The following is a 27,538-nucleotide window of genomic DNA, read 5'->3' on the forward strand; positions in this document are numbered from 1 at the left end:
ATTGTTCACTATATAAACTTTTCTCAATCTGTAATACTTTGGAGTAGGCAGTTATGTATAAAACTGCTTATCTCTTCTGTTAAAACCTTACATTAATTACACAGGGAAAAAGAGAGAACAGGAGATCCAAAGTTGTTAGTTTATTTTAATTATTGTCCTGCACAGTCACTTCAGAAAAAGGGAAAGCATCTTCTGAATAAATTTTTCCTTTCAAAAACTCAACTGCATCTTCATTTGTCATTTCATGAAACTTCTTGTTCAAGACCTGGAAGAAAGGAAAAGGAAAGGGTACATTAATTCTGTTGTCTTTAGCAAACTACTCTGTTCCACAAACCAAGTGCTCAGTAATGGGAAGGACATAGGGAGTCTCTGTATTTTGAAAACAAGTTGACTTAAATCATTCATTCTATAAATATCAGGGAAATAAGCCAAAGTCACATAGGTTTTTTAGCTACAAAGCAATTCAGTGGCTTGATTTTTTCTTTCCCTGCTGAACTATGATTATATTTATTTTGCTGATAATCGTAAGTGGTAGCTTGCCTTTCTCCCTAGTGACACCATTACTACCTTCTAAGTAGAGGTGATATACAATTACCACTCTGGAGAAGGCTCACCATTCCCTGCAAGACCTGTTCTACCAAACATACTCATTACTGTGCAGGTAACACGACCGAAACAAAGAGTAACAGGACTCTTCTTACCAGAATCACATGATAGCCCAGTCTATTTAGATGTCGCTTCTTTACTGCCAGCTTCCCTTGGGGGTGCGTTGTGCCCACACAGAAGGCAGACAGAGGAACAAAGAGAAAAGCCAATCTACAACCAAGAAAAGCAGGGAAGACTCCACTGTACAAATGCAGAATACGCGTTTTTAAGACTGATTCAATGATGTCCTTTAACACTGCAGAATATATAGCTGTCTTTCTGACAGGCAAAAACGTCAAGACTGCACAAATTTCATTATTCTTTTCCTTTTCCAGACTTAAGTAATTTACCCTCTCTTCCATGAGCTTCACACAAGTACCAGCATCTACCAATCAAACCAATACAGCAGAATTAAGCCCTTAGATCTCCGCTTCTCCCACAATGAGAAGGAAGTAGCTCATTCAAAACTCTACATTATTTTGACAGCTTCTGCATTTACTATGATCCTTTGCTAATATTCAGGATCAGCTACTTCCTGCCATAAAAACCTACCTGGAAGGGAGAGGAAAGCTAAATGCCTTGGAAGCCTGACAATGAGTTTCTGTTAAGACAATCACTAGTTCTCCTTTTCCCAAAAAGCAAACCATACAAAATACTTCGCTGTGCAGTGATCCAGCACACAAATGTTACATATTACCCAATTCTACTTAAGCATTACTTAAATGATATATGTCCCACTTCAGTAACTGAGAGGTCATTCTTCTACACAAGATTAAATTAATCACCTAAAATGTGGATATGATGATCATTTTCATTCAAATTATGTCTCAGCAGCTGAATTAATAGCCATAACATACCATTGAGATGCATATTTTAGAGACTTAAGAGAATAACTGAATGTTTAATTGGACACACAATACTTGGAATTTAAAAACCGTAATGTTGCAATTTTTTTGAAAGGATTTCAGTTGTACTTCAAAACCTGTACCTATTACAAAAGTATCAGATTACTGTGACATTTCCTGACTCTTTCTCTGAAATGTTAAGTTTTAGCCTCTGTTAGAAGAAGGTAGTCAGCTGCATGAGGTGTTGCTCTGAAATGGCATGGCCATTTTTGTATATTGCAGTGATTACAAATAACAAGTCAGTTATCTACTTTGCTTCTGCAAATCAGTGAACCAAAGTAGTAACTGGATGGAGTATATACAAGTAAAACTACCCTGCTAGAAAAAATACGCAGTCAAAAAAGACACCTTTGAACACTTGAGTCAGCATGATCATCTGTTGCAGCTATTGGGAGCACTTTCTTTCTGTCTGAATCCATTCTGATTTCAAAATCTGAAACAAAATAACAAAATACTTAATACTGCAAGAGGATTATTTTCAACTGCTTTAAAATGAACACCTCATTTGCAAAAGTTAACAGACACTGTCACTGCTCTGTTTCTAATTGCTGTTCTCTAATAATTTACATATTATTGATGGCATTATTGATGGCCTCCCTGCAATAAATATAAACACCTATAGTTTGCACAACTCCAGAAAAAAAACATTTATTTTTGGAAACTGCAGATGTAACTTTATGGGAGTGAAATCATCATTTCAAGAAATTAGTCTTGATCACAGTCTGCCCTACCTACTCAGATCTCCCCGTAGTATGATTCCTCATTAGAAATATTTGGGAAGAAAAGTATTACAAATAAAGAAAAATCTGTAATCTGGGTGGCTGGCAAAAAAATAAGCAATATAAAAATAGAAAAGAAAGCAAGTGTTACGAAATGATCACCTGTGAAAGGTTATATCCCATTTAATAAATGAAAGCAGAACCCAAACCTTAGCCAGAATTTCAGAGAAGAAACAAGTCAAAGAACAAAAGCAGGCTGCTGTTTGGCTTCATTTCTAATGTGACTTTGTACTAACATGTCGAGTCTCTCAAACACAGCTGGCCATATTGCAATTATGTACAATTAACATCTGCTTGCTGTTGCTTAACAAAAAGTCCAAAGCAATTTTGTAAATAAGAGCAATCATAAATTTTTAGTAAATTGACTTAAATACTTTAACAGAAGCATCCCAGAAAGTAGATTCACCAATCAAGGGCATCATTTGTTAAAAGACTGTGTCTTCAAAGTGTTACACTTTTAATCACTTGCACCCTACACAAATTTATTATCACCTTATTATTTTGGGGATTATAAATCTACATTTAAAAGAATATGACAGTAATTTGGCTTCATACCAATATGATATTTATATGGCAGGTGAACATTTTGCTGAAACATGTTCTCATCTCCCAGAAGTTCTATCAGTGCCTCCCGAGCCTTTCTGAGATTAAAAGATACCAATGAGGGGAAATTATCAGTCAGCACAAATGCAGGCTTTGTGAAGGAAGGGCTATCAAGTTCCATACATGCTTTCACACAGCGAAGCATCACTTCCTTTTGTTCTTTGTAAAGATCATCTGAAAAAGACACAAAAAAAATATTACATCCGATGTAGCATCTCAGATTTTTTATTATCATTTATAGTCTGTTTTGGCAGAGGAAATGAATTGCAATATAGGAATCAAAACCCAGTATTTTTTTTCACTGAATATTATTGAGTATCTTCAATATATTGTTAAATATACACCATTAATTCTCTAATTATAATAATAAAGTCCATGGCTGGGACCTGCCCATTCATCCAGTCTTTCTCTCTACTGTACACAGCTCTGTGCATGAAAACCATTTATAAAATCCAAACCACTAGAAACCTATTTATAAAACAAAGAAGAGATATCAGACTTGGCCTGTCTGTACTATACTCTGTTTGAAACTGTACTTTAAGATTACTAAACTGCGCAGACTCTAAGCAGTTACAGCTTTACAGCTTTCAGGCTCAGTCACAGCAGGCTCACAGCAAGACAGTGTTTTACTGTAAACTGGATTTCTGCTCCGCTGAACTGCTCTACTGGCTGTACAGAATTGTAATGTGGAAACCGAATTCTACTACAAGTTCTTCACTGTAACTCAGAGCAGTCAAAAAAACCCCAACCCTTTTACTCTAATGATTCCAGGTACTGTTGGTTCACAAAGGTTAGGACTTCCTTTGTTTTTAAAAATGCCTGAACATCTGGCTCTTACATTTCTACCATTTCCACAAATCTCATATCCACCTCTCTCCATGTGCACATCTACTATTAAACTGTTGCTATCATGGGTCTCAAGACAATAATAAGCCTGATGCCCTAGTGCAGAAACAGATCACTTAGATCACCATAACTATGTTAGTTTAGTCTTGAGGACTTCAAATTTAGTATTAATCATGTTTGCATTCTTCAATTTCTAAACTTTAACACAATTACAATAACTAACGTACAGAGGCAGACTATCACTTTTAAAACAAGAACATGACAAAATAATGCCTGACCTGACAGTATAAGTTCACCCCTGTTGTCCTTTTGCAGCAACTCATCAAGTGCACGATGAGGAAGATATCCTAAGATGCAAAGTGAATACACTGCCTTCAGCAGTTCTGTGTTGGAAATCTGAGGGAGGTATTTATTCAAGCAGCTATGAAGAGTCTCAAAAAACCTTTTCCAAAAGGAGAAGAAAAGTATCTTAATACACAAATAAGCCTATATAAAAAACAGATTTCAAACAAAAATGCAAGGCAGAAATCTTTATTGTCTTGTATAATCATATATTCTGTAAACTAACATTAGCTTTTGATTGTCTTTGAGGATACAGTTACTATCAACAGATTTAGTAACCTGGTCAGACTAGAACCAAGGTCTCCATTTTCAATTACAAAGAAAAATTTCTATGTAGAAAAAACATGAAAAGGCACAGCAAATCTGCCTTACAGATTAATAAACCAAGATTATGATCTCTTTCACAACTGAAATAAAATACTTTGGTCAAATCTAACGACTACATAAAGAGAATGTATTACCAGGCATTCTAAGATAAAACCTACAGATGCTTTTGGCTTCTGGGAACATAGTTGAGTCGTGAATACACTCGAAGAACAATCAAAAGGTTTTTCAAGTTGAGGAATTCAGGATCTTCTGTCACCTTCTCTGCAAAAATACCCATCAGTTCACTAGGCTGAAAGCCAAGTGTCTCAAAGGCAGAAAGAAGAAGGATAATCTAAAAGAAAAGACAGTTTTATAAAGTCCATAAAGCCAGTGAAGTGGATCCTACCTGTTGATTTCATAAAAGACATTTTTAATGAAAGAAAATTTTTCAAACTGTAACAACCCATTTATTTCTTATTGCTGTATTCATCAATAAATATAAAAGCATTTCAAAAATTCAATGATATCAGCTTCATCAGATTGGTATTCCTAAAAAAATCTGTTCTGCAAAGTTCAAACACAAACATGAAAGGTAAGATGGAAAGTACCCAATGATATTCTGCTAGTAGCACTACAAATTATTTGGTCTCAAACTCACCTGTCTTTTGTCCCAAAGGCAGGCAGCAGAAGTAACATAGTCTGCTAACGCCGAGAACAGTTTTACATTACGGTACTGGAGACTGCTGCAACCTTCCAGAATGAGAATTAACTGCCAAAACGGAATATCATGGACACTCTCTGTAACAGAAGAGCATAAAATGGACAAATGATACAAAGCAATGGGAGTTGTAGGTTGGAGACATTGTGGGAACAGTTTGGCTAAGGGATGGAGGAGCAGAGAAAAAAAAAAAATCAGAAAAGGAACTGCAGAACAGACTGAGAATGGTTGGGCAAAGTCAACTGAAGTAGAACACACTTAGAAACAACGGCAGAGGAAACCAAGTGAGCCAGGATCAGGTTAGAAGGGATGAATCAGCAAAAGGGGGCAAATTAACAGAAGCAGCAAGAAGATTGTGTTCTCAGATTCTTGATTTTAAGGACCTCCCTCCACTCAGCATGGAAACCCTGAAACTGGTCCCTTTAGTACTGATTGAGCCTTTGGGCTGTCCACCATGTCAGCTGAGGGAGTAACAGAAAGGTGGATTCTAAAGCTGCTGATAAATCAGAAACAAGCACATGACAAAATTTACATTTTTCCCCCATTTCATTTTACAAAATGTCAAGAAGCCACAAACATGAATCTATGTCTAAAAGGCACTAAAGCATTACTGTATACCAAACTGGAAAACATGGAACCATAACACAACCTCTCGGCATATGAATGTGATGACACAGATGAAGCGCCAGGTGACAACAGACTTCTGCAAAAGACTGCTGCTTCATTTACTACACAAGACAGACCTACTCTTGAGATGACAAAGATTAAGTACTGAAGAACAATGCTCTCTCCCGAACATTGCACTGTTTGCTGCAATGAGGGGCATACATGTCATAAAAGACAGTGACTGCAAGTGACTGTAACACAACAGTTACAGCAGCAAGAGCAGCAGCCATCAAAACTAGACTTTATCTTTCCCTCTGCCAGAGGACTCAAGAGGATAGCAGGAGAATAACTTAATTTAACTCCTCTAAGTTGTGCTTAGTGACTTTCTAGGCTCAGCATAAATGCTGTTACTTCATTTCTTCAAGTGCAGAGTGCTGACAACTGCAATTGAAGCCAGTGAGATCTGTGCATCACAAAGTGACTTGTAATGCTAGGTACTCTTAAAGAAGGCAGGCTAACAGAATCTCGTATTACTGGACACTTTGACCTTAACCTATCTCTTCTGCATAATCAGGAAATGAATACCACCACTACTGGGTCACTCTTTTGCTGCTGCAAAAAATTAACTCAATTAGTATCTATGAAGTACACAGTTAATACAATTCTGGTCAGGTCCCCAGATACAGGAGAGGGGGCTACTTTCTTGAGAGACCCATCAACAACATAGGACCTGGAAAACCTGATGGAGAATTCCTTTGCCCCATGGGCCTCAAAGCATGCCCCTCCCTCTTCTTTCTATTCCATGTCCAGCCTCTGATAGGGGTCACTTCTGTCCAGAAATTAATCACTCTGTCCCCAGAGCATCATTTGCATGATGTCTGGCATATAAGTCCTGAGAACATGCACTAAAAAATGCAGAAAGAACTATTGAGTAGTTCCTCATTCTGTATATCCATCTAGCCTACATACTAAGTGCGGTGAAAGTCGTATGGGAGAAGCCAGTATGTGTAATTAAAGACTGTGTCCTAACACATATGAGCAACCAGGACAAATAAAGGCTGTACAAGCAACCCAAACACTCCTGGTTCATTTATGTTAAGAATGCTATTTTGCTATCTTAATGTTTTTTAGACACAAATTCAAATGTCTTTTAAGTGTGAATCAATACATACTGACCACATATACTTAAGAAATGTATTGTAAAGGTATGGGGAGAGGTGAAACCATTAGCGTTCATTTAATTTTTTTCTAGGCTACAGCACTAAGTCAGTTATTAAGCAGCATTCAATAATTAAATCCAGTTTATAAGGGAAACACTATGTTCCCTTTTGTTTATCAACTAATCACACTAAGCCACCAATCCATCCTGCTAGGTGTACACATCTAATGCAGATTTGTTTTAGAAGTTTATCTGAAATCTATTTTTTCTTGCTAGAATTCAATTCTTTTTCCTAAATTCTGCATACAGAAAAATGAAAATACATGTAATTCAGGTGAATGTTAAGAAGGGCAGACGACAAGAGCTATTTGCTTTCATTACTAATCAGTAATTTTCTGTCTTGTTGATTGTCAAATGGCTCCACATGACTATAATATCCTGTAAAACAAAGATGTTTCCTGAGTTTTAAAGGAAATCAGAAAAGGGAGATGAGACAATAATTAGGAAGAATTTGGTATAAGGAAGGGAAATTTAATAAACTTTTTTTTTTCTTACCCTGGATCTTTTTACTGCAGGCATTCAGGATTGGAATGGAACAATAATTCATTGCAACAAGAGCCAAAAACACACGCAGAGCATTCGGGGAAGTCAGATGGTCTCTCTCTTTCAAAACTGCCATCTAAAGTGAATTAAGAGTTTATAAAATGCTTCATTCTTCAGGTATGTTATCAGTGCTTTCTGATGAAGGCATTTTCACCAAAACTTTCCCAAACTCCTCAGCCTGTTTAGACTTATATGAAAGAAACCAAGCAACAAACGGCAAAAGCAAAGTAACTACTCTGAATTTAATATACAATTATAGCAGATCAAGTATTCTAGAGCTGTGTCACTATACAAATTACCAGCAATTTGCTTTTATATGTTTTTAAGAAGTCTCAGTAAAGCTCATTTGCAAACGCTGTGAATATGTATCCTCTACCAATTCTTAAAAAAATAGCAGAAATATAATTAGCACAGCTGACTTATTTAATAGTACTCCAAGTATTGTTTTGGATGCATGCAAAAGCTGTAAGCCTTCAAAGTGATCCAATAGCACACTGAATGGTGTATCTTTAATACAAACACTCAGCTATAAATGTGGGCTGAGGCACAGCAGGTCAGCTGTGATGCCACAAGAGACTTCATTTATCAAAGCAGTAATTAGATTGATTTAAATTACATTAAAAATGAGACTACAAAGTACAGCGGCTATTAAAATACAATATTCTTACTGCATGCATATCAGAAGTTAAATACAAAATGTATCTACAACAGAAACTACACAATATTAAAAATAGCACCATGTAGGCTCGGAAAAATTAAGAGCTCCCTTCAGTTAACATGTGGAAACGTTACTTTCCTCTCAGTTCCATATTGCACCACATCTTCAGATTTTAGGATTTACTTACACCTAACACACTGCATGAGCTCCCTGCACTGCTTTATTCTCGCCCAGTTTTCCCATCAGTGTTATCTTCCCTCACTTCCTCATGAATGCTACTACAAACTCTGAACAGCTCTTCAGCTATATGATTAAAAATCACAAGGAGGCCCTGTTTGACAGAAGGTTTCAAATTGTCTTTAAATCAGGGGTTGAAACCCAGTACACCCTGCCATAAAACCCACAGCCTGCTCCCAGACGAACTTTCAGATACACAGGAAGATAAGGCCATGAGCTACGCGAGTTCTCCTGGCATCTCATTCTCACTGGTCTAGCCCTGTACCACTACTGGACACAGCCCCATCATGATCTGGTTTTCTGTCTTCCAGCTACAAGCTGGGCAAGGGAAACAGGGCACAGCCTCTAAGTGCTTCTATGAAATACCATGTGGCCAACCAAAACAAGAGGTGAGGGCACTGCTATTCCTTTTGTACCATGTCCATTGCTTTCTGCCCCCTTTCATGGTGAGATATTCCCAGCCTCCAAATTTATGTTCCTCCTGCAGATATAGCTGGAATATGATTCACTTGATTATATTTTCTTCCCGAGTGTCTGGAAAGAACCATACACAATTTATAAACAACGCAAGAGCACAGGCTTTGTTGAAGTAAAAATGAGCCTCCAACTAAATTTACCTCTAATTTCTTTTTCAGGAAGACTGGAGCATCTTTTCCCATGCATTTCATCAGGTTTTGCAGTATAAAGATGTCTCTGATACTCGGAATGCGCTGCTCCACTAGCAATCTGATGAAGAAACACACACAAGGCCTTGAGCTACAGAGAGTAACTTTAATAGACCTTTCCTCATTTCAGCAGAAACAAGTAGGTACCCTCATTTTCCCTCACTGATATACTCCTAATGTAAAGCTGTAATTCTCTGCTCCTCACCCACCTCCTTTTTTGCAACATTGGCATAACTCTACATGATATACCTGCAGCACAGATATTTTGCACATGGAAAAAATTACATGCTTTCTTAATGTTATCCTGATAGACGCATGTTGTCACCAATATATTAAGAGCAGGGGCACTTGACCAGACTGCACATGTGACTGTGCAGATGTGAGTGCTGTTAAGCCTCAAGGAATTAACACTCTTCTGCAGAAAAAAAGAGATTGCACATTTTTACCATAAAATCATCTATGTCTAGGCAAGTTCTGAAACCATTAGGAAACTTGGAGACAGATACTGACAACAACTTGGTGTAAGTGAGGACAAAAACCAAACAAGCAGTGCTGTGGGCTGCAGGAACAGAAGGGGATATTGTAACATAGAGGGATGATAAGCACAAGATGAAGGAGTTCTGCATTCCCAGCACCTCCTTTTCTGGCTCAGAAGGAGGTATTGTAATTGTTTTGTCTGAAACACCCTTAAATATACCTGCACAGCTACAAAAATTTGAATTGTCGCTTTCTAAGGCACTGCTCTGAAATTCATCCCTGCAGATACGGCTTCCTACAAATGGGCAAAAGCTCTAGACATCAAGACAGAAAGAGCTGTAGGTGGATCTCCTGCTTTCCACCAATGTACAAGAATGTACCAGCAGAAACTGGTTTTTGTGTAACTAACACACCCACCTTCTCAAAACTGGACCTGACACAGGACCAAAAGTACTAATCCAAGGCAAGTTTTGTGACAGCCTTAGTAAAAAAAAAATCTCATGGGAGCAAGGAGATTGCTTACCCACGTAAATCTCATTGGCACAGAAAAAAATCACTACAGCCAAAGAAGTTATTCTGATAAACCACTACACACAAGGCCTTGCTGGATGCACAGATAAAATCTAAACTTAATTTTTACTTACTAAATTAAAAGAAAATACTTCCTGGCTGTTAAACAGCATTTTTCATGATAAATCAAAATACTTCACAAAGTAAACTAGTCTCATTACCTTCTTTTTACACACTGATAAAACAAGAGGCATAGATATGTGAAGTGACTTGACCAACACCACAAAAAAAACAGAGTGGTGGAGCTGCAGTCAGAATATGAACCTCCTGCAGAGCAGTCTAGCACCCCATGCTATCGGAGGCCTTTCTGCTTGAAACTGCAAAACAATGTCTAAAATCCCTGTCTTGTACAGCTGTTAACTCATGTGATCATTTAAGTCCTAAAACCACAGCATGTCTTATGTGTGGACATCCCCTCCATGATTTCTAAAAGACATATATTCAAACAACATTTAAATATGAAACATGTGAAAGACAGGTTTTTCTCACTGTAATCCAGCTTGAAGAGCGCTCACATTCTTGTCTTTATCCAGCCCTGCTAAAGCAGTTGCCAAAACTGAGATACATCGGTTATCAAGTTGATTGAGCTTCTCCTGTTAAAAAGTTTTCACAGTGTCAGATAACTTCAAACCAGTAAAAGTTTCATGAAAGAAAAACTACCCAGTCTTAATCTGTACCTGCTGCCTTTTATTTCCCTCCAGAAGTCAATTCATAAGCTCTAATTCCACATTGACCTCCATGGTCTCACATCAGTCAAATTTAGTTGATTTGAAAAGGGTAATGATTTTTGAGACTTCTGTTAAATCTGTCTGAAATCAGGTAGTGGTTTCAAAAATGAAGGAAATTAGAAGTACACACAAATTAACTATGGGAGCCCAGTTTCCACAGAAAATGAGACTAAACCAGGGACATAACACAAAACTCTCTCTGATGCTACACAGCTTCCCAGAATTAGCCTCAAGGTTTCAGCCAAAACTCAGGAGAAGAAGGATCCTGATACTTACTTGGCACACTCTCAGCAAAGTCTGGACTAGGAGAGTGTTCTGAGGAACACCGAGGTTCACCATGGCATGCAGACTGAACACCAGATCGCCCCGTGTCATCCTTCTGGAGTCCCGCAGCAGCTGCTGACAAAGCTTGACAAATGCTGGGTGCTCAAAGATCAGCTGCTTTTCATAACGCTGCTGGTCTTCGGACAGGTTTTTAAAGAGCCTCCATACCGTAGTTAAACAGCTTGTAAAGTGCTTAGTGGAAACAGCAGACTCTGAAGCCAAGTCCAGTGCATCACAAGGACAGGTACATTTCCGGAGACTACTAAAAAACTGTTCGCTATGATCCATTACATGCTTCACTTTGAAGCTCCCAGAATCATCCAGCTTTTCAAGTTCCAAGGAGCGCTGGGGAGCCTGCTGACTCACCAAACCCTCCGTACTTTTCTCTGGCTGTATTTTAGCACCTGTGCTAAAAACATCTGTCTTTTGAGATACAAATCGAAGAGATGATCCATGCAGAGAAGGAAAAATATTTAACCATAAATTGTGTTTTCTTGTTGTGGCTGAAGATTTGGGAGTGAGCACAGAATTGCACCTATGTATGCATCTAACAGTATTTAACAAATAACTTATTTTATTATTCATTTTTGCTAGCATCTCATGAGTACATTTGAAATGCCAATTCGAAGTAAGGGATCTGATGAAATTCTACTAGTGGAAACAGTCCTGGAGAAATTGCAGAAGAGCACTTATCTGCAAAAACAATTGAAAATTATGGATTAGTCACCGGACTTACCATTCCTAAAGTTTCAATTGCCATACCTATGCACATCTTTTACAGGAGTGGGGAAAAACACTTTGGGAAAAGATCCTTGGAAAAGGGTTTGCAGAGGGACTTCAACTGGGCCTCCTACGTTTTAGTCAAGTCAGCAGAAGGCAAACTCATCCTGGGTGTCAGCCCTTCGCTGTTCTAACCACGACACGTGCCGAGGGAGAGCCGTTTCCTCACCCACCTTCCACCGAGCAGACGCGCCCCCCGCCACGGCTCCGGAGGCTCGGGGCCACCCCCAGCTCCGGCGGACGGAGTCCCGCCCCAGCCGCCCCGCCGCTGCCCCAGGGCCGCCCGGCCGGGGCAAGGCCTCTGGCTTGCCGGCTCGCTTCCTGCAGGCGCCGGAAGGCTGCCCGGGGGCACGGTGCCGGCGGCGCAGGCCCGGCGCCTTTCGGCGGCTCCGCACGGGCTGGGGACGCCGGCCGCGAGGGCGGGCGACACCGGGGCTGGCCGCCACCCGCCGCAACCCCGCCGCCGGGCAGCCGCTACCTGGCACGCCGCGGCGCCATGACGGCCCGGCTCCCCCGCCCCGCGCGCTCCCGGCGGGCCTCGCGAGAGGGACGGCGCGAGCCGAGGGACAAGCGGCGGCAGCGGCGCGTTGCTGCGCAACGGCCAGGCGGCCGGTGGAGGGAGCCGCGCGCATGGCCAAGTGGGTGCTGGCGGGTGAGGCTCCCCGCGCGTACCGCCCGGCCCGCCCCGCCCCTTCCCCTGCCCCGCACCTTCCCCTGCCCGGCGTCGCTCTAGAGAGCGGCGCCCGTGCGGCGCGCTGCCCCTGCCCCTTCTAGCCAGCCTTCTCCCCCTGGCCCCCGTCGGCGAGGGTCCTGCGTCTCTAGCTGCTGTCCCGCCGGGGCGGCCTCCTCAGCCCCTTCAGCGCTGGCTGAGGAGACCGTTTCACCTCCAAAGTTATCCTTTCTTCTCTGGCTCATATGCTTGTCCTGTTTCTTTCTGGGAACTCGCGGGATGATGGTTGCGTAAGACACTTTTTTAATTGGAACAATGAAGGGACATTTGACCTGTTAAGCCCCTATCAGTCATAGTCACAAAATTTCCCGTTTGTGGTGTTGTGTTCCCAGGTAAGGCAAACTGCCCTTGCTATGCCAAGGCTGAACTCCTGGCTGACTATCTCCAGGCTAACTTGCCCAACTTCAGGGTTCACAAGATCACTCAGCACCCTGACAAATGGGAGGTAAGGGATCATTAGTCGAGGCCTTGGTAGATGCCCCAGTGCTCTACAAAGCAACGAATGTGCTTATCTGTAGTAAGTCTCTTCTTCCTCTGAATTAGTGTTTTGCTATGTGGGTAGAGGTGTTGCAGAAGCAGCTTTGGCTGCAAAAGCTAGCCAGAGGAAAGGTTTGAATCCTGTGAGAGACTGGCATTCTTGTGATTCTTACCATGGAAGATGGGCACAAAATGTGGGCCAGCCTAAAGCTATGTTTTGTCAGTAAGAAGTTTATTATTTTTTTATTACAGGCTGCTCAGCCTGTAGATCTTTTGCACACTGCGATCGCATATGCCTTCAGAGCTGTTACTTGCCAAGAGCATTTCTGGCATTCAAGGGCTTTGAACTGCAATGGAAGTATGAAATTAAATCTCACATATTTGTTTACAATGTGGATGGGTCTTCCTGAGTACTTTTGCTGTAGACATATTGCCATGTCTACACTGTAGTCCCTATAATGAACTGAAAAAACTGCAGTATTACTTCATGAGATAGGCAGTACTATGATGTTTATTGCCTTTTATATTTTGCTTGACACCTCAGCCAAATAACTGGAACAGTTAAGTGAATAGCAATTAACTAACCTCTGCAGCTTGCTTACCTTCTGCAGCTAAATAGGAATCCTCAGTTTACTTACTATTTCACAACATTGCTATCTTCAATTGACAATTAAGCAAACTTACAGCAGTAAAATCAAGTAGAAGTAAGACCTTTTGCTGAGTTTTGTACAGTGTATCACCATATCTTGTTTTGTGTTTTGCACCATCTTGCACACACTGGTATGTGAGTAAGTTATGAAGGACCTTATTATTACGTATTGAGGAAATAACAGGAATGTTTATAGCTGTAACATTTAAGTTTTAAAAAATATTAAAGTGTTAAAACCTTTTGGTGGGAATGTTTACATTAGCAGTGGCTTCATGACATTTGTGAAAAGAATGGATGGGAATACAGACAGTCTCCTATCATTTGGAGAGAACTTTTGGACCGTGGAGGGAAGGGTCTGCTTCTGGGAGGAGTTAATGACTTTCTGGAATATGCTCAGGTAATGAGCTGCCTTTAATACAGTAAACACATATTTTATGTTTTCTTATAGCATTATTGTTCTTTATTCCTCCTTCAAATGTAAAATAAAGCTATCCTTTCTCATGTTATCTTGCTGTGTTTGGGTTGTCATTTAATTTGAGATCATCCTTTTTTTTTCTTAGCACTATTATGGTGTCACCTCAATGAAGTTGAGTGAGGAACTGTTAGACATTGCTGAGGAGAACCTGCAGGCACACAGTGAAATTGAAAAAGAGGAGGAAGAGATTAAAAGTCTTATCAAGCCTTTGCAGATCTGGATCACCAGGTGAGAGTAAAAAGAATATCTGTAAAGTTTCACTCAGTTTCAGAAGAAAGCACTTTTTCCTATCGCGTATAACAGGTGTAACCATCTGAAGTTATACATGAATTCCTGTAATTTGCTGATTTTAATTAGGTTCTGCACCCCTGAGTATTCAGTATATAATCTAGAAATTATTTCTACTTTTGTTGCATTTTGCACTAGTTTAAGTGAGGGATGTGAACAGGCAACATTTAGACCCCAGATCACCTTAAGGAAAAGCAAGTATTTACAAAGTCAGGAATTTTGTAGCGCAACTATATTGCATTAAATATTTTTGGAAATATTTAAATAAGTCTCTTGCAGTTCTACCTTTAGAAATTTCTGTATTTCTGGTGGTACTAAAAGAACATCTTAAATCTGGTTCTTTAAAGACACCAATTTTTAAGTGACAGTATTGACTAAAATGTATTGGATGGAAAAATCTTCAAATGAAAGGAGGACAGAGCTGTTCTAATTTTTAACCTGTTAAAATGACAGAAAGAGAGATAAAGGAGGCAAGATAGTGGTCTATTTAAACATAACCAAATACAAAAGAAAGATCTTTGTCTTTATTTATGTAATACTTCCAAACAAGCAGTTGTTAGTCTTTAACTATGATTTTTCTATATACTTCTCCTCTTAGTGCATCAGCTCCAATCTGTTATCAGCTGATCCCTCTGTTGGCAAATGGAGAGGTGTTTGGGATGACCACAGAAATCAGTATCCATTTGCTTGACACTGACCAGTTTAAGGAAGTTCTTTGTGGTATTGTAATGGAAGCTGAAGACATGGCGTTGCCACTCCTCCGCAGTATTTCAGAGCACACTGAAATAGATGAGGCTTTTATTCAAGCCGATATTATCATTGTTCTTGATGATGTCCTCTTAAACCGTGAAGTCCAATCCCTTGAGTACTGCATCAGGGAAGTGAGTAAGATCTGTCAAGTGTATGCTCCCTTGATCGAGAAGAATGCCAAGAGTGATGTCAGAGTAATTTCATCAGGAAAGACCTTTGTAAACCTTAAGGCAATGATGATTATGACATACGGTCCATCCATTAAGCCTGAAAATGTCATTGCCGTTGCAACATCCTGGGAAAGTGCAGCTAAAGCCATGCTGGCCAGGAAGCTAAGCATGAATGCAGCAGGTGAATACTTTTTTATTCTGGTGGCATTTGGGGAATTCAGTGGATGAACACCTTTGTGACTATGTATTTCATTGCAGAACACAGTTGATGTGCATACAGAAATGCAAGCCCAGCAGTGCCCCCGCTGAATAGCATGGCTGTACAGAGTGCCAGGGTGTCACTAGCAGGTGCTGCCATTTTCTATGCTTATCTGGGTCAGTGCCTGTTCCCATGAATGTCAATTCTTTTGCTGACTTTTGGATGCAGCCATGCCATTTTGGTGTGTATTTCATGCTGGAAATACACCAAGAAGGACTGAGCAGTGTTGCAAATCATGAACTAGGCTTCAAGATTGCACTTGCACTCTGCAGCTGTTATTTTGGAGACACACAAACTAGCTGTGAAGAAACCTGATATCATACTGCTGTGCAGATAATGAAAGTATAATAGAACTGTGTTGTAGTATTAGTTCTGGGTTAATTAGCTTGCTTTCTCAAGTCAGTTGTTACAGCTTGGTTATATTTGCACAGTTCTGCACTGCATAGCAAAAGTGTGCTCCAGGAGCCTGCTCAGCGTCAGGATTCTTTCAGTGTTGCAGGAGTAGGGACTGGTCATAAATGAGAAGTCTAAATATTTTGGAGCCTAAGAAAACAGAAAAGAAGTAAGTTAATAGGCTGAGTAGCCTATCAGCAGATTATCTGAGAAATTCCTTTTGTACCAAAGCAGGTAGAATTAATTTTTTTTAATATATTTTTTAATATTAGGCATTCTGTATTTATGTTTACAGGATTTTAAAAGTAACATCACTGTATGTTTGCAATGTGATTTTTTTGTTGTTGTTTTAAAGAACTAAGTATTTACTAGGGTTTGCCTATTATGTACAATAACATGATATAAATTAAAGTTGCTTTTTCTGTTTGTGGTGAGGTTTCTGTTATGGAGAACCTTGTTGCACTTTTCAGATCAAATAATTTCTCCTATAAAGGCAGGACACTGAATTGAAGAACAATTCATCTTGAAAGGAACTTCTGAAGGTCATCTAGTGCAGTCTACATTGTGAAAGTATTTGTCTGTCTTTTCATTTCAGTTTTTCCTTCTGTTATAGGAGTTAAAGACGTGATTGTGTGGGGCAATATTACTGGTTCTAACTACATTGATTTGTCACATGCAAAACTTTATGGATATGACTGTGCTATTTGGGGCCCAGCTGATTTTCCACATCCTTTGTTGAATAAGATTTATGATAGGTACAGTACAGATTTTTTTTTTTTAAGTAAAACTAAAAAAACGTCTTTTAATCTATGTTTATCTGAATGTGTAATAAGCATCAAGAAGGGTTTTTGTTTTCAAGGTTTATCTTTACTGACTAGTGCTGTACATAAACGAAAACTCAAGTTTAAGTACTTGGATGGTAAAAGAAGTTGAGTAGTTCCTAGTGCTATACATTGTTCTGACTCTTCTGCCAACTTCGTTTGTAACTGTATTTTCCTACACATTAAGAGTGTTTCTCTTCTATTGTATGATGAGCAGCCTATAAGAGGTAATGAAAGTCCAGGTTAGTGACTTAGATGTCTAGTATGCATGAGGAAACTTTGAAATAATACTAAACATTTATCTGCATCTTGAAGTACATGAATTCCATTGAACACATTGCCTGAGCACACTAATGTTGTCAGTTTCCCAAAATGGGCAATTTGTTAACATATATAAAAACGATATCTGGCAACTGGATGGCTTCTTGTGGAAGGAAAAGTAGCAGAGAAAGCATGGGTGCAGTGAGAGGGCAGCAGATGTGACATCCACTCAGGCCTCGCTATATGGAACTCTCCAAATCTAGAATTTACTGGACAGTAGATACTTCTTTTGTTCAATACTTTTACTGTGCTGACCACAGAGGGATTATGGTTCATGGCTGGGTTCTTAGGTTATGAGAGGTTATGACTTGGGTAAATGACCTAACTTTCATAGCTAAGCAGTGTTTGTTCTTACCTTTTGAGCCTCTTTTTGTTTCTTTGAGTGCCTTGCCTTCAGCAGTGAAGTTTGAATAAATTTCAACTGTTCTCTTCCCTCAGGTTTAGTTATTTTTCCCTCTAGAAAACTACACTTCCTGAAATCATCTCAGGTTTTATTTTTTTCTTACCCCCCCCCCCTTTTCTTGTTGTAGTGAATGGATCCATTCAGAATTTCTATCTGCACAGAGTTCACTGAGTTCCCGGTTCTGTCATTATGTAGGAATGTTACCTGCTCATGCGGTAGCCACTGTACTGAGATACTGGTATCACAGCTCTCCTCCTGGGGAGATTGTTTCTGTGGGAATACTTAGTAAAGGTAAATCTACTTTTGCTTCACATATTCTTGTCTAGCTTTCCCCAGTATGCATAATGTTATTTTTTAGTCAATATTTTTAATTTATTAAAAACTTGCAAAACAAATCATGATGTAATGGGAGGCTGAGAGTTTGTTTCAGCATAAGAACCTCCAAATCTAAGCAGTTTTGCTCTCCAGAGCTTGTGATTTGCTACTTGCTTCTTACAATCATCTCTTAGTTTAATATTGTCTTGTTCCAAGTTGCCTCTTAGTCCTTTGGTTTAAATGCTTTTCTGGTGCATGTTTTTTAGGCAAGAACTCCTTATAGTTCTTAGAGCCTAAGCTATAAAAGCATGTTCTTCTTAGGTAATGTTACAGTTCCATTATTGGTTCACGTAACTACCCAACAGCCATTTAACTCTTGTATGAAATAAAACTTTTTTTTCCCCTTTTTAAGATGTAAAATTGTTACAGCAATTGTGTTACAGCACAGGAAAGACATGAACCTGTTGGAGCAGGTCAAGAAGAGAGCCACAAAAATGATCAGAGGGATGAACACCTCTTCTGTGAAGAAAGGCTGAGAGAATTGGGGTTCAGCCTGGAGAAGAGAAGGCTCCATGAGGGACAGACTTTTTAGTAGGGCCTGTTGTGATAGGACAAGGAGTAATATTTTAAACTAAAGAGGGCAGATTCAAACTATATACAAGGAAGATTTTTTTATGATCAGGGTGGTGGAACACTGGAACAGGTGGCCCGGAGAGGTGGTAGATTCCCCATCCCTGGACACATTCAAGGTCAGGCTGGATGGAGCTCTGAGCAACCTGATCTAGTTGAGGATGTTCCTGTTCATTGCAGGGGGGGGTTGGATTAGGTGGCCTTTAAAGGTCCCTTCCAACCCAAACCATTCTATGGTTCATGTACATTTAACTAAAGGACAAAGTTACAGTAAAAGGGGAACTCTTCTAGTCTTTGAAATGTACGCTCCATTTATACTAAGATCTTACAGTTGCAGACTTTTGCAAGTCTGTAAGACTATCTTGACACTGGTGAGGATGTGTTTTTTGTTCAGAAATAATATGTTTGGGTCGTTGTTTCCCTCTTCTGCAGGTCAATTTTGCATTCTTGAAGGAATTGTCTTCTCTATGCCAGTGAGGTTCCAGAATGGTAACTGGGAAGTCATGACAGAATTAGAAATTAATGAAATGACCCAAGAAGTTCTGGGACGCTTAGCCCATGAGCTGGTTCAGGTGATTATTTTTTGTATCTAATAGTATGCCCATTCTGCCACCTATGGGTACCTTGCAATATAACTTTGTATACTGAAACCTTTGCTCCACGTTAGCTGTACAAACTGCACATGTGCATTTATGCATGATAAACACCCAGTATTTTTAAGTGTAAGGTAGTATTTATATATTGAAATTAACAGATGGTTGTTCTGTGGCTCAAAAAGGATATGATAAAATAAGTATACCTACGTAAGTGTAGAACTTGCACCCCTGAGTTCTGCATGCTTTGTGCAAAACAGAAATATTAGCTTTAATGTAATGTTTCTACATTCTGCGCTGCTGATGTTGATGTTGCTTGTGTGGTATTCAGCATAGTATGCCAGCAGATATATCTTTTGGGATCCTTATTGTGGTGACTCTGCATGAATGAAGGCCAGTTTTTACTAGAATTTTACTAGTATTTTTGTCAGAAAACATAAAATCAGTCAGCAGTAATTTTGTCATAAACTTCTTGCGAGTTAGTGAGGCAAAAATAATTTGACTAATTATTAAAATACTGAAAAGACTGGTCCCAGACTCAACATTCTAGCTTCTATCAGATTTTGTGATCTCCAGCCATACTAGTAACAGGTAAGGATTATTTTATTTTAACGTATTTTAAGTTTGTACTAGAAATTACAGTGCATGAAAAGAATGGGTGATATTAAAATTGTGTTTTGGGTTTATTTTTCAGGAAAAGCTCATTGCGCTAAAGGAAATAAAAGAAATGCATCCATATGCAGCTGAAAAAATCACTAGTAAAAAATTTTTGCATCAAGGTGGGTTTTTCTCCCCAGAAAAGATGACATCAAGTTTTAAGTGGGAATTTAAGTAGTGCATTCTTACTTTATGTCCCTTTGGTTTAAAATGCATGTAAGAACCTTAGGAAGGAATATAAATAACAGTGCTTCTCTGATGTATGCTGGACTGTGCCCGGGGCATGGTGATAGGAAGGGCAAGCCTGCATGGTAGCAATGCTTTGTTAAGTTTCTATTGTGTCCTTCACAGACCATGAATATAAAAGCTGAGCATAAATAATACATTTAGCATGACACATTTTACCACGGGTTATTAGTAAAAATAGTTTTAACCTAGTTGAAGTACTTCCACCATGTGTCCTACCATATGTTTTTGAAGCTGTTCTTTACTATACTATTCTTTACTATCTAACAATAATGAGTTGAATTTCTAACAGAAAAAAAAATACTGTAAATTGGAACTCAAACTTCTCATTTTTCTATCTGTTACAGTACCAAAGAGTTCATTCACTATCTTTAGTCTATAAGCCAGTCAGAAGAAGAAAAAGTTGAGACATCCAAAGACAGTAGGCTAAAAAAAGAGATATTTCTGCTTTCTGTAGAGAAGGCAATCTTGGTAAGTGGCAGCCAGATCTGCCACTTCTTCCAATTAGAACAGATGAAAGATCTTTTAGAGATCCCTACATTATGAATTATTAAGCCATTTTGCTTTGTTAATGACAAACGAAGTTTATCATGACATAGTTTTTTTAAATGTATGATGATATGAGAAATTTCAACTAAAAATCTACAGAACAACTCCGATATACCTTCCTAATATTTAGGAGCATGTGGGAGGGCTATAGGCTACATGATACTGCCATGGCAAAACTCCCCTGAATCCACAATCTGCTTTTCCTGTGCAGAATATAAAACTCACATCTTCTCCAATGTCTTTCTGTGCTGCTTTTCCTACGTATTCTGCTTTTCAGGTTCTCTGTTCTCTTAAGATTATATAAAGGAAAGAAGAATTATTCATCAAAACAAGAACAGATGAACTTTAAAGTGTGTTTTATTTTTGTTTTCTCACTTTTCCCCAATTCTTAGGTTCTGAAATCCTTGTACTTTCCCAATGTTATAGCCATTCCTTTCTACTTTTAGGTCCTACAGGCCTTTTCCCTAGTTAGTTTTCTTTCTCCCTTCCTTCAGATTCTTTCCAGTACTTTTTTATCAGCATTTGCTATCCTATGAGCTGCTCTTGTGCATTAAGGGCAGGCTGAAGAATGGGGAAACTACTTGGAGCTTGATGGCCAGGCCCTTTAGTGAGCACATAAGCCTTTTGGTTATCCATGCTTTTTTCTCAGGGAAGGACTACAGAGACAATAAGATTTTCTTGATAAATGCAGAGTTGAATTATTCTACTGATCATGACCAATCGTGAGGCAATTGGCAAAAGGAAAAGTTATAAACATGACCTTGATTAATCCAGACAGGAGATTCCTGATTAGGTAGGAGTGACATTCTCTGTCTGCACTCTACTTGTATGGCACTGCTTCTCTGTGTAGCTGTCCCATTCCTCTTGCGACTGCTTTAAACACCAAGCAGAGGGCCATTCTGCTGCTAGCAGCTAACTGCTTAGTTATGGCCTACTCTTGTGACCTTAGTAGCAGGTGCTGTACTAGTTGAGTATTACCAAAGTGCCCTGCTTATCTTCTTGCATGTGTAAGTATTTTAGGAAGTTTGCAAAAATATGTGCTGTTCTTTTCTTTTTTACAGAGATGGAAGCCTTGTCTACTGGCTCATTTTAACCAGAGTTGTCTGGAGGAGAGAATGCGGAAAATTCCCATGCTAAAGCTATGTTTCCATTTCCATTGTAGCAAACTACAAAGAAAGGCTAAACATTGTCATAGCTTTTACAGTACCTTCCTCATCAAAAACCTGGAAATTGTAGGCAGAAAAATATTTCAAAAACAGTGTGAATGTAACATTCTTAATCTGGAGACCAAAGCAAAATTCCTACCGACTTTAATAAGTCTAGGATTTCATTTACATCCAACAACTTATTTCTTCAGACCAATAAACTGTTTCAAAACCAATCATATTATAATAATTTTGAATGAGTTTGTCACACACAGAGTGACAGTTTTATAACTCCAAATTCTTGTTTCAGATGTAATTAAACACAATACTTGCATAAGAATATACATTCTCAGGCAAAAACGATTTTCTAACACAAAAATTGAAGTGCATACATCTCCTTAGTGACAAGATCATTTTTGTCTCCATGTCTTTTATCTATTCAATGAGTTTCATAGGGACTGTTGATGTGTTTTAAGTCAAACATGCAATTAAGTCCTTGTCTAAACAGAATTGATGAGGTACCACTGTCACTTGCATGTCTTTAGTGTCTTAAAAGATGGAGACTGTGTTAAATGAAATAGTATTGTATTTGCTAATTTTTTATCAGAAGTGAGTTTTTAAAGCAAAATAAGTTGTTTCATGTTCTTTGAATTATATACATGTAGTTGGAATAAATTCATTATTTCTGTTCAAGTGGAGGTTCCAACTCTGAACAGGGGTAACTTCTTACATGAGGAAACCAAGAGGAGTTCGTCTGCTGTTTATTGGCTGATGTTGACAGAAGGGGAAGGGGTGTCTCACTGGTCTTAGAGAGAGGAGCTCAGCTGGGGTATCACAGGAAGTTGGAAGAGTGTAGTTTCTTATGTGAAATATACATGGGAGAAGCAACAGTTACAGGAAGTGAGATATTGTTGCAGGTATCTTCATGTAAGAGTTCACATGGGAGCTGGTAGAGGGCAGTGATGTAAGAAGTCTTGAAGAGAGTGGTTAGGAATCACTCATTTCATGAGGAAGTGGTCTCCAAGGCATTAGTTTCCAGTAGTGTGTGCACAGAAAATTGGCTGAGCCTCTGAGGAGCATCTGAAGGCAGATGTCTCAGGAGAGCATAGCCAGGAAGGATGCTACAGTAGTCTTTAGAAGAAAAGTTAGCTTCTCTAATGTGTCTTTACATTTGTTTTTTTCTGTATAGATTATGATTTGGCAGTCTTTTATTCTTTGAATTCTTTTATTCTACCTGTGAAGATAGTAGTTCAAACAGACTGCAATTCAAACACCAACGCTGCACAGCTGTTAGTGAGAAGGAAATGAACTCTCTGCAATGTATAAGCAGGCTTACTGGGCTTGCAAGTCACTACCTAAAAACCACAAGCAAAGAATTTCTTCTCAGATGTTGGGAGGAGAAAGACAATAAAAATGTCTTTGATGTCTCTTGTATCCTAAATTATTCTAATTAATTTGCTTAGTGGGCTGTAGGGGAATTTAGGTCATTCCTTATGGAAGCATAATAGAATGGGAAAGTTTCTTTTCCTAGCTTTTGTTTGGGAGAGAAAGAAATAATAGAAATAATAGGCAAGGTAAAATATGGTAACATATTCAAAGTTGGTTACAGTTGTAACACAGGGATTAATTTAGTCATCACTAAGTTTGTTTTTTCTATAAGTAGTAAGTAATTTTTTATATACATTTTCTCACAAGTTACTGAGTAATGGTATGTATGCAGGACATTCATAGCACTGATGAATCCTACTACCTGGGTGTTAGAGTAACTGTTGAAAAATTTATGAAAAAGGGCTTTAAGATAAATGTATCTACCTTACCGATATTATATATATTCTGCATAAACCCTAGCATTTGGGTGTACTGGGGAGCGTGTAAGCTTTCCGGTTGGTCTGAACAATTCTTATTTTAGGACATTACCACTAGGACTTACTATTTTTCCTCTTTGTGTAGTTGTACCAACTGTTCATTACAGCACACTGTGCTTGGTGCATTGTTGTGCCAGCTTCCACCTCATTTTCAGTCTCTATAGCAACACTGTTTCTCAGCAACTGGGAGATGCTTGGTAAAGGCCCCTCAATTTAGAAATATTGCAATCCAACCATAAGAAAAAATTGCTTTGAAACAAAGATCAAAGAAGTTTTATCTTCAATAATTCAGGATATTTATTACTAATTAATTAGTGTTCTCTGTTTTGACTGCTTAGACAATTACCTGATACTTTGATCTGGGCCTTTGCAAGGCATTTGTTGTGAACAGCTTTCATTTAAAAGCAAATCCTGTAGAACTGTGTCTTGAAATCAACTTTTAAGTGCTATAAAACTACTGGACTACTTTGGTGGTATCGTCTGACTTCTGGGCCTTTAGTAAGTAGCTGAGAGAAAGGTAAGTGCCGTTACTGTATTAAAGAGGAGACAATAATTTCAGCCTTTGAACACAACATAGGATGTTTTCACCCTTCACAGGAAACAAAAGTAATTGTAGTTTATTTTATGCATATTTAAAATATTGATCATATGTTGTTGATTTCAAAAGAAGGCAGGCCCCTGTAATTAAGTCAATTGATCTGTTTGGGAGATTTCTGTCTTACTTGATCTGGTTTGTCTTTCTCTGTAATTTAACTTAATTATGTAACATGAATAAAAGTGCATTTTATTTGCTAAAGTACATATACTGAGAAACTGTGTAGGCAAACAAAATACGTCTAAGTAATCAAACATGTTACTTTTCATGCACATTCCAGTAGGATTCAAGAATAAGGCTACTCTTGTTCTGCACATAAAAGTATTTCTATTCATGGGACTGGGGTTTATAATGGTAAAAATGTATTTCCTGTACATTTGTAATTAATTTTAAAAATCTTTTTTGTTTTGTGGAAGCATTTTTAATTATTGAAGGACACATGTAGCTGAAATACAACACACTGACTGAAATAGTGTATCAATGAGCAGTTAGTTCAGATCTGATGGCAGGCAGATACTGCTTCTACTTTCATATTATGTTAATTATAAAGTAGATGTGCTACCACTGAAGTAGATCCTGTTCACTTCACCCAAGCATTCCTCCTCCAGTTAAGATCTGAGCTCTCCAGAGTTTTGTGTATACAAATATAGACTGTACATATGTTAATAAGGCCTTTCATAACTTTTTTGAGATAGGGTTCATGGGTATGTTGTTACGATGTTGCACAATGACAGCCGGTTTGGTAAAACACATAAACACATACTTTGAGACCATGAATACCCTAGTACAGGAGTATAGTGTTATTTATCCATGTGGGTGATTTAAAGGTTAGACATCGTGCTGTAGTGGATAGCGAGCTCATCATCTTACAGTAAGTATCAAGTGCTAATAGATTATGCATGCTATACAACTCAGTGAGGTCAGTGGATCTGTTCTTGAGTGTGCAAATTCTAATGAGTGAGTTCTAATTTAAGGGAGTTTAACTTGTATATTTTTACATTCCTCTTGCTTTTTTTTTTTTTTTTGTGCCTTTGGTGGGGAGAAAAAAAGGAGGAAAACATGAGGCAAGCTGTGTGTTTGTAAGTCTATCTTTTAGGTTGCTACATGTAGCTTTCACTAAACACTTACGTTTAATTTGTTGCTTAGAATCTTCTGATTTCATTGATTTCCCTACATTGGCTTTTTCTGTCAAGTATACAGAGACATACGCTGCTGCACCTATTTTAGAAGTAATTGTATAAGCAAGGTTACATGCCTATGTAAATGTTGGCCAGAACTGCAGTCTTGCAGAACCCAGGGTCAAGTCCAAGATCTAAACCTTAGTAAGGAAAAAAAAAGAATAGTGAAAAAGAAACATAGTGGTATTGCTTTCAAAGAAGGACTTCAGAAAAAACTCTGGCATTGTAATATTTAATGAAGAAGTTATTAAAGCAAACCTGTATCCCATCATTTTCAGTATTTATAAGTTATTTAGAGACCCAAACACAAAGTTGCGGCTTTCACCAGTTAAAATGGTAAGAAGCATATTTATGATAGACTCAATAGTTATAAATCCTTGAGTATTTATGCTTTGTAATTGGCTAGTATTCTCTCATGTTTGACAAATGGTCATGGACAAATGATCAATGACTCTTACTGGGAAAATGTAATAAAGTGAACATTTGGGTAAGTTCAGATTTAATACCTAATTTATTATTTAAGTTTTAGATAGTTTCCAACTATTTAATTTTTAATTATTCTAGCAATTTCCTTTTTTTCCCCACTATAAGCCACATGTAGGCCTTTGGAGTCTCATGTGGCTTAAATCTGTTATACCTAGTGTTTTTCAACTGCAATGTAAACTGAAAGTTAATTAATATACTGAATTGATATTTATATTTTTACGTTTAAAAAGATAATGTAGTTTAGAGCATTAATGAGATAAATCCTGAGTGAAGACATTCAGATTCTGTTATTATCAAGGACTCTTGCATCCAGGGTTCTGTAAAGAAGTAGATTCATGGTTACACTTCCTTTTTCACTTCCTTCTCAGCTCAAGAAGAAATGATGTCAGCTCAGCTGAAAACTTCAGTTCTGTTTGAAAATTTTACAAAATACACTTGTGAGAAACTACAATCAATGAATCTCGGGATGTCTAGTGTAAAGGTATACCCTTTCTGACCTGAAATTATACACTATGGACTGTGTAGTAATCCTGTATGTAAACACTGGACTCTTCAGTAGTGAAAGATCCCATTTCCTGTACTTGAAACTGTTCTGGGGACTGTTTTCACCCTGAGACAATTATGTAGTTACTAGAGTTACTCCTACTTTATCCTGAGCAGAGAGCCTGCAATTTTCTGGAGTTTCTCTGCACTTGGCACCAAAACTATTATGTTGCTTTATGTAAGTCTGTTTAGTTTCATTTCTGAATTGCATCCAGTAAATTGTTCAGATTAAAGGTTTGATTTGAATGGTTCGATATGTCTCTGTCTAGAAAATGTGGTTTTACACTTTGGTTTGTTTCATTATAGAACGCCTAATGCCATCTGTTCATTTCAAATGGATCCAGACTTTCAGGGTAAGGATTTTTCTCATTTTTTCCCCAACTTTTCTCAAAAAATATTTCTGTGTCTTTTTGAACAGAAACTACTGAATTGTAATGAAGTCTCACCATTTACAGAATCTCTGTGCTGTAGCACATAAATGACAAGTTTCACAGCTGTGATGTCCTACCTTTATTTTTGGATCTGTCCTGGCACCTTCCTTGCCATTGTCACATTGGCTCGTGGAATAGTCACGTGCACAGGGGCCATGATCCCTAATTATAATATAAGGGTTTTTTCACATATTCTCAAATAGGCATGAATGATGGCCATAAACTCCCTTTTTGAGTGCAAAATCTTGACAGATACTTCATCTGCTACATAACAAGTAGCACAAAATGCAGAACTAACAGGTAACCAGCTGGAGATGTCAGGAAACAATGCACTCTTTTCTATATGCGTAGCAATTCCTTTGTCACCTTTGCAAAAAAGGGCATTTATGAGTCTTGAGGTGATATTCGACCGTCTGCAGAATGATTACATGCTGGTTTTCTGTCTAAAGGGCAAGCTCCATTCCTATGAGAAATAAAAGAGTTTAGTGCCCCTAAATAGCTTCTAAACTATTATTTATTATTATAAATAATAGTCCTGAAATATTTTGTATTTTATTTGGGCTTTTTTTTCTTTGTCTGCTGTTTTACTTGTGTGCTCTTGCAAGTTAATTCTGGAAC

General features: G+C 38.4%; 3 protein-coding genes across 8 annotated transcripts in view; 2 read left to right on the forward strand and 1 right to left on the reverse strand.

Annotated features, from left to right (window-relative positions):
- Positions 1 to 125: 125 nt before the first annotated feature.
- On the reverse strand, positions 126 to 12,503 carry FASTKD2 (FAST kinase domains 2). Of its 2 annotated transcripts, none has more exons than XM_080400189.1 (12): positions 12,430 to 12,503; positions 11,124 to 11,864; positions 10,609 to 10,712; positions 9,025 to 9,133; positions 7,465 to 7,588; positions 5,085 to 5,224; positions 4,606 to 4,778; positions 4,057 to 4,220; positions 2,885 to 3,106; positions 1,899 to 1,983; positions 702 to 816; positions 126 to 265 (listed from the first exon to the last, which is right to left on the reverse strand). In XM_080400189.1, the coding sequence occupies exons 2-12, from the start codon at positions 11,766 to 11,768 to the stop codon at positions 146 to 148; spliced, it is 2,001 nt and encodes a 666-aa protein (XP_080256315.1). In that variant the 5' UTR covers positions 11,769 to 11,864; positions 12,430 to 12,503; the 3' UTR covers positions 126 to 145. The 2 variants fall into 2 exon arrangements, with proteins under 2 accessions (XP_080256315.1, XP_080256314.1); XM_080400188.1 differs by lacking the exon at positions 12,430 to 12,503 and adding an exon at positions 12,125 to 12,264.
- MDH1B (malate dehydrogenase 1B) lies at positions 12,447 to 20,072 on the forward strand. Its single transcript, XM_080400193.1, has 9 exons — positions 12,447 to 12,589; positions 13,014 to 13,126; positions 14,070 to 14,204; positions 14,368 to 14,510; positions 15,169 to 15,671; positions 16,738 to 16,897; positions 17,815 to 17,978; positions 19,065 to 19,204; positions 19,920 to 20,072. The coding sequence occupies exons 1-9, from the start codon at positions 12,448 to 12,450 to the stop codon at positions 20,058 to 20,060; spliced, it is 1,641 nt and encodes a 546-aa protein (XP_080256319.1). The 5' UTR covers position 12,447; the 3' UTR covers positions 20,061 to 20,072.
- Positions 20,073 to 26,314: 6,242 nt separating this feature from the next.
- Positions 26,315 to 27,538, forward strand: part of DYTN (dystrotelin) — an 86,003-nt gene continuing 84,779 nt past the window's right edge. For all 5 annotated transcript variants that reach the window (XM_080400184.1, XM_080400185.1, XM_080400186.1 and 2 more), the window contains exons 1-2: positions 26,315 to 26,427; positions 26,796 to 26,842. In XM_080400184.1, the coding sequence (XP_080256310.1) occupies positions 26,824 to 26,842 (19 nt within the window). In that variant the 5' untranslated portion in view covers positions 26,315 to 26,427; positions 26,796 to 26,823. The remainder of the gene's footprint in view (positions 26,428 to 26,795; positions 26,843 to 27,538) is intronic.

The sequence above is a fragment of the Falco punctatus genome (assembly GCF_963210335.1).
Source record: "Falco punctatus genome assembly, chromosome: 8".
Lineage (NCBI taxonomy): Eukaryota > Metazoa > Chordata > Aves > Falconiformes > Falconidae > Falco > Falco punctatus.

Bases quoted from the DNA above. Each gene is read 5' to 3' on its own strand.
- FASTKD2 (XM_080400189.1), bottom strand. From the start codon at position 11,768: ATGCTAGCAAAAATGAATAATAAAATAAGTTATTTGTTAAATACTGTT. The intron at 7,589-9,024 runs GTAAATTTAGTT...AATTCACTTTAG, and splicing joins TCCTGAAAAAGAAATTAGAG to ATGGCAGTTTTGAAAGAGAG. The intron at 3,107-4,056 runs GTCAGGCATTAT...TGTCTTTTTCAG, and splicing joins GGGTGAACTTATACTGTCAG to ATGATCTTTACAAAGAACAA.
- MDH1B (XM_080400193.1), top strand. From the start codon at position 12,448: ATGACGGCCCGGCTCCCCCGCCCCGCGCGCTCCCGGCGGGCCTCGCGA. The intron at 16,898-17,814 runs GTACAGTACAGA...TTCTTGTTGTAG, and splicing joins TTGAATAAGATTTATGATAG to TGAATGGATCCATTCAGAAT. The intron at 19,205-19,919 runs GTGATTATTTTT...TTTATTTTTCAG, and splicing joins TAGCCCATGAGCTGGTTCAG to GAAAAGCTCATTGCGCTAAA.